The sequence below is a fragment of the Mizuhopecten yessoensis genome, unplaced genomic scaffold (genome assembly GCF_002113885.1).
Source record: "Mizuhopecten yessoensis strain PY_sf001 unplaced genomic scaffold, ASM211388v2 scaffold651, whole genome shotgun sequence".
NCBI classification, from domain to species: domain Eukaryota; kingdom Metazoa; phylum Mollusca; class Bivalvia; order Pectinida; family Pectinidae; genus Mizuhopecten; species Mizuhopecten yessoensis.
In genome coordinates, this window is record NW_018403653.1 from 98,941 (window position 1) to 106,005 (window position 7,065).

Sequence of the window (7,065 nt, forward strand, 5' to 3'; positions counted from 1 at the left end):
TGGAGTTATTACCCTTGGTTTCATTAATGCGATGCATGCGTTCCATGATGTTGTATTGCACTCATTGATCTACCAGTTATGTTGAATGATTTCTCTTTTAATATCAATTACTCACAAATACTTCATATATTTCAATCATACAAACAACTGCTCATTCAATGTGTGACGGGCGTATTATATACCGCTCGCGGTAACCTTGTTAGAGTTGTTTTGATACATAAAAGGGAAAGATAAATTGAGCAAAGCAGTTGCAGTCGTGTTTCATGCACTTTCTTCCAAAATGTTGAATGAGTAAGATCTCATTCATTGGTGGTTTCAGAGGTGGACGCCTATGTACATGTAAGTTTTCATACAAGTGTAACAAAACAAACACAACTTAAGTTGACCAGTGTCCAAGAGGACATTCTCATTCACCTACAGGTAAGTTTACATGTAAAGTAACGAATCATAAAGAATTGACCAGTGTCCAAGAGAACACTCCCTCATGATCACCTACAGGTAAGTTTACGAAGTAACGAATCATAAAGAATTGACCAGTGTCCAAGAGAACACTCTCCCTCATGATCACCTACAGGTAAGTTTACTAAATAACATAGAGTTCTTACTCATCATCAGGTAAGCTGTTAATATTAATGGTGGTGGGGAGGGGGCAATGTTAGCTAAAATGTTTTATCCACACCCACATCCCCAGAGTAAAAAAAAAGAAAAACTTTTCATATAATGTTTTGAGTCTTTCTAGTAAACAAAGATTGATGTACATTTTTTCAGTTGCTACTTGAAACCGTTGAATGCTGTGAAACCTTTGTGAGGTTTTCCCAGAGTTCCAAGGTAGCCTTGTCCTGGAGCGATGTGCACTCACTTCCTGTGGGAACTCTCCATGTTCTGAAGGGTACATACAGCCACTGTAAGGTAGGATTAAAGCTTGCTTAACGGCAATTATGTTTTTAGCTCACTTGGCCCGAAGGGCCATGTTACCTTATGCCATACTGCGGCGTCTGGCGTCCGTCTGTCCGTCAACTTTTTCTTTTGAACGACTTCTTCTCAAGTTCTATAAGGCCCATGCTCATGATATTTGGCCAGTAGGTACCTGGGACGGAATGCTATAAAGCCTCTTCATTAAAATGACCTTGACCTACTTTCAAGGTCACAGGGGTCAACTATGTTAAAAACTTCAGACAACAATATCTTAAGAACCATTTGATCTAGAGACATGATTCTTGGGTATGTTATGTAGACCAGCTGTGTAAATTGTTTTCTTTATTACATTAATGAGGCCAAAGGTCAACTTTAAGTACTAGCCAGAGTCAAAGGTCAACGTGGGTTAAAAGCTTTAAAATTAAAATTTCACTGAAATTTCAAACAACAATAACTTCAGAACCATTTAAGAGATGTTAAAATGTCTTGTGTTCTAGTTACAAAATTTGGTCTGAAGTTACCTATATGTCAGTTTCATGTAACAATTTAATAGAAACAGGTGAGCAATACAGGTCCTCTGGGCCTCTTGTTTAGTGAAGCCTCAGAGTCAACCTTTTTGACCTGGTTGGGATGATTGGCATTCCAAATAAACAAGCAAAACTCACGAAAGATTATACTGCCATCTTTTTGGAGGCATAGTGTTTGTTTCTTTATGTTAACCTATATGGATTTAAAACGCTACTTGTTCTGAACGGCCCAGTAGATTTGGACTAAATTTGGTCTTGAGCATCCTTAGGCCAAGGGGACTCAATTTTGTATAAACGGTGGGTGTGGCCCCCCGTGGGGGCAGAGAGTTGGGGCCCAATAGGGAAAATAGAGGTAAAACCTTTAAAATCCTTCTCCTACTGTAGGAATTAAGGGTTTTTATCCTATTTTGGTCTGGAGCATCCTTGGGCAAAGGGGACTCAATATTGTATAAACGGTGGGTGTGGCCCCCCTCCCACACCCACACCCACACCCTGGGGGCAGAGGGGTTGGGCCGAATAGGGAAATAGAGGTAAAACCTTTAAAATTATTCTTCTACCATAGGGATTTAAGAGATTTCATCTTTATTTGGTCTGGAGCATCCTTAGATCAAGGGAACTCAATTTTGTTTAAACGGTGGGTGTGGTCCCCCGAGGGCAGAGTTACGGGGCCCAACAAGGGAAAAAGCGGTAAAAACCTTTGAAATCCTACTTCTACCAAAGGGATTAAGAGATCTACCTGTTGATGCAGATTTTAAAGAAACAACACAGACACAAATAAATGTTTTTTTGAAGTTTCGTTTTTTTTCTTCTCCTAACGACTTCACATTTTTCACCTGCAAAAAGGGGGGGGGGGGGGGCTTAATGGCAGGCACCCAGCCTGTTCCCAGGACATTTCTAAAGTGGGGAGGGGGCTTATCTGCGAGAGGGGGCTTTTTGCCGGTAAAATATGGTATATTCAAGGTCACAGGAGTCAAATTCGTTTAAACTCTTTAACAGCTTTTTCTGAAGAACGGACAGACCTAGTCATGATATTAAGCCAGCAAACTCTGAAATGACTTGTTCTGACACTAAGCATAGATTGATGATGGCCAAAACATTTAAATAACTTGAAGGTCACAGATGTTATGTGAAGAACAGGCTATCCACATAGGCTCAAGGGGCATACGGTAATGTTTAATTGTTGTGTTAAATCACTGTAAACTATACTTATTGGAAAAATATAAAATGTCAATGGACCCAATACTTACAGTCATACCATTACTGTTTTAATTGGTAATGAACAAAGAAGAACAAACAAATAATGTTTTATTTAGAGTTTATTGAAAATTAAAACCGATACCCATATCACATACATAGTTTTTTAAATGAATATCACAGTACACATGTAGTATGAAATATTCAGAGCAGTTGTTTATATCCATCATAAATCACTTGACTAGAAGTGATGATCAGTCAGGATAGATCAGGTGATTTCCTATCAAGTCGTAGCCGTTATAGTGATAATTTTGTCTGTCATTTAATCAATTCTTGTTATCACTAATTCTCAAGAAGTGCTGGATAGATCTTCATTCAATTTCGTATGTAAGTTCTGTCAGTCTTTAGTTTTGCATGTTTAACTATGTATGTTTTGTCAGTCTTTAGTTGTGCATGTTTAACTATGTAAGTTCTGTCAGTCTTTAGTTGTGCATGTTTAACTATGTATGTTCTGTCAGTCTTTAGTTGTGCATGTTTAACTATGTATGTTCTGCCAGTCTTTAGTTGTGCATGTTTAACTATGTAAGTTTTGTCAGTCTTTAGTTGTGCATGTTTAACTATGTAAGTTCTGTCAGAGCCTTACTGGTAGTAACCAAATGAGATACACACAACAATATGTCGCCTTAGTAACCAAATGAGATACACACTACAATATGTGCTTTAGTAACCAAATGAGATACACACTACAATATGTCACCTTAGTAACCAAATGAGATACAGCAATAGCATGACCAATAAGATTTGTTTAACTCAAAAGTTAACTTGCTGACACCTAGATAGTTAACTCAGGAGTTTATCAGGTGGTTTTAAGGAATGTATTCTGGGATGAAGTTGTGTAAAAATGATCGTTTTGGGAAATTTAGATGATCACTATAACAACTCTGCTTTTATATAAGCCTAACGTTATGATGTCATGATCATCAATCATGAAGAATTTAATTAAAATAATGTTGTTTTTTTTTAAAGTTTTACAGCTTGGAATTTTAAATGAGCAAATTGAAAGTTAACTTGCTGACAACTAAAAATTAACTTGCTGACAACTGAAAGTTAACTTGCTGACAACTAAATGTTAACTTGCTGACAACTAATAATTAAGTTGCTGACAACTAAATGTTAACTTGCTGACAACTGAAAGTTATCTTGCTGACAACTAAAAAATAACTTGCTGACAACTAAGCGTTAACTTTATGACAACAACTATGATTGGCTCACACAGTGAATAATAACTTACAACACACAGGACACTAGTAATTAAGTCTGTTTTCCAAAATTGATGACTTACTATACACATAGGTGAAACATATTTATATTTCTTATTTGGACAATAAAACATAACTTACAACACACAAGACAACAGTGTTTAAATCTGTTGTCCATAATTGAAGACCAATTGATGAGTATTTACATCTCCTGTCTATAATGCAAATGGTTACTTATATGAAATATTTTCAGTTTGTGTGATACTGTGTGTGATGTAGATAAAGACTGTAATTATGAAACAAACAAAAAACAAATTGAAGTGAAATAAATTACAATAAGTAAATGTACATTGTATTTATAAATATATTGAAATTACACAACATTAAAATTTAGACTTAACTAGATTTTGCTTGATCTTTGATCCTAGACATTATTTTTTCATATCATGACTAACAGATTACACCTGTACACATTGTAAATTGATGAGCATCTTTGTTCTCTGATTCAGGTTATAAAACAAGGTATTGTTCACTCCCTTGAGAGTTTTTTAAAAACCTACTGAAGTGCTGTAATTATTGAGGAGTACTTATTCATAAACATGGCCTTGTCACACCTATGGCCTAATAAACATGGCCTTGTCACACCTTTGGCAATAGTTGGTATGATGTTTTGAATCATTAAAGTGTCTAAATGGTAATACATGTACTTAAATTTCAACTTTGAGGGTAAACAAATGGTCTCTATTGTCAAATTGGTTTCAATTATTCGTCTGATTTTTAGTTTTCTCTATATGAAATGCAATGACCAGTTTGAACCCCGGACCCAGTCCAGTTCCGCTACATTCCTCCCTCCTTTTTCGAAGTCTTTGCCCCCGAATTGTATCCCCTTGCTAAACGTACACCCAATGCTTGAAACAAGGGTTGGCAAACTCGCCAATATTGTAACAGGAGAAAATGTAACGGCCAGACTGAGGTTCAAACCCGGGACCCTCCGAACTCTAGACCAACGCTCTACCAATTGAGCTACCTGGTCACAAATGATTGACCAAGTCCAGTTCCGCTACATAACTGTTCAAAATACTGTAAAACAATATGGCAGACAAAGTTTCCTTATGAATACTGCTAGCTTTGTATATATGTTTACTTTTATGTTTTTCTGTTACCAACATCCAACATGCTGACTAACAGTTTTGTTTTATATATATCATGATACACAAGGTTCACAGATGGGTGATATATAATGATACACAAGGTTCACAGATGGGTGATATATAATGATACACAAGGTTCACAGATGGGTGATATATAATGATACACAAGGTTCACAGATGGGTGATATATAATGATACACAAGGTTCACAGATGGGTGATATATAATGATACACAAGGTTCACAGATGGGTGATATATAATGATACACAAGGTTCACAGATGGGTGATATATAATGATACACAAGGTTCACAGATGGGTGATATATAATGATACACAAGGTTCACAGATGGGTGATATATAATGATACACAAGGTTCACAGATGGGTGATATATAATGATACACAAGGTTCACAGATGGGTGATATATAATGATACACAAGGTTCACAGATGGGTGATATATAATGATACACAAGGTTCACAGATGGGTGATATATAATGATACACAAGGTTCACAGATGGGTGATATATAATGATACACAAGGTTCACAGATGGGTGATATATAATGATACACAAGGTTCACAGATGGGTGATATATAATGATACACAAGGTTCACAGATGGGTGATATATAATGATACACAAGGTTCACAGATGGGTGATATATAATGATACACAAGGTTCACAGATGGGTGATATATAATGATACACAAGGTTCACAGATGGGTGATATATAATGATACACAAGGTTCACAGATGGGTGATATATAATGATACACAAGGTTCACAGATTGGTGATATATAATGATACACAAGATGTATTGCCACTGACTTCACACAGTTGTGACTTTCATCTGTGTTGGTATGAAGGCTGTGAATCGTGGGCCAATGTCTGGGTTACAGAAGAGAGGAGGGCTGTCAACTTGGTCACCAGGCGGCAGGTAGAGGCCTGTTTCTGTGTCAAACTGGAGAACATGACCGGTTTCTTTTGATTTAATTTTCCATGAGTTATCTCCCTTTACGTCAAAGTCAAACTGTGTGTCAGGTCTGTTGTCATCAAATCCATGCTTGAACTCCTGTTACGTAGAAAAATCATCACTCGGTATACAACGTGGTTGCCATAAGAACATTACCATGATTCTTATCTATAACTATGATTTTACACCTCATACTAGATGTATGGTCTACATAACGATTACTCAACTATAACTTACCCTAGTTCCATAATCTTTGTAACCATAACTTCAAGTATAGGTCTTAAGCCTTCATAGCTGTTACATCACTCTAACAAAATCTTATTGTCTTTTATTTTATTGTCTGCATCAAAACAATTTTACTTCTTACCCTGGTTTTGAGATTTAAGCCATCCATGTAGAGGATTTTGTTCTGGTTTTTGCCATGGATAGCTATGATCTGGTAGGAGTTTTCGCTGAAGTTTTGCATCACCTTGAAGAGAGCTTAAAAGAAGGAGAAGGCTGTTCTTATATATTGTTACATACAGACGTGTAAAGGGCTGTCTCTGTTATTGTTAGCTGCGGATTGCTAGCAATGTGATCCCCTCAGGTGTTATTCTGACTGTATAGGGAAACAGAGATGATCCTGGAGTGGGCCATTGACCCCTTTATGTTCCAGTTTTCTTTTACTTTTACATAGAATGGCCCCTCTTAATTTTGATAATGAATTAAAATTTCAGAAATGGCCCACTGCTCTCAAACTCCAGTATTTACTGTAAACACTTTAAATAAACATGTAAATAGAACTTGTAGATGTTGTAGAAGACAAAATAGGGGTGTAGGGAGGAAAAACCCATCATATGTAGAGGACAAAATAGGTGGTGTAGGGAGGAGAAAACCATCATCTGTAGAGGACAAAATAGGGGTGTAGGGAGGAGAATACCATCATCTGTAGAGGACAAAATAGGGGGTGTAGGGAGGAGAATACCATCACCTGTAGAGGACAAAATAGGGGGTGTAGGGAGGAGTAAACCATCATCTGTAGAGGACAAAATAGGGGGTGTAGG

At 36.9% G+C, this 7,065-nt stretch overlaps 2 protein-coding genes across 4 annotated transcripts in view; one reads left to right on the forward strand and one right to left on the reverse strand.

The window, feature by feature from the left end:
• Positions 1-7,065, forward strand: part of LOC110451545 (uncharacterized protein C1orf112 homolog) — a 90,053-nt gene that overhangs the window by 15,736 nt on the left and 67,252 nt on the right. Inside the window, exon 6 of the mRNA XM_021499632.1 lies at positions 769-909. Coding sequence (XP_021355307.1) covers positions 769-909 — 141 coding nt within the window. The remainder of the gene's footprint in view (positions 1-768; positions 910-7,065) is intronic.
• The window catches only part of LOC110451554, a 20,233-nt gene continuing 18,953 nt past the window's right edge, over positions 5,786-7,065 (reverse strand). For all 3 annotated transcript variants that reach the window (XM_021499652.1, XM_021499642.1, XM_021499660.1), the window contains exons 4-5: positions 6,390-6,502; positions 5,786-6,121 (exon numbers count right to left, since the gene is read on the reverse strand). In XM_021499652.1, the coding sequence (XP_021355327.1) occupies positions 5,879-6,121; positions 6,390-6,502 (356 nt within the window). In that variant the 3' untranslated portion in view covers positions 5,786-5,878. The remainder of the gene's footprint in view (positions 6,122-6,389; positions 6,503-7,065) is intronic.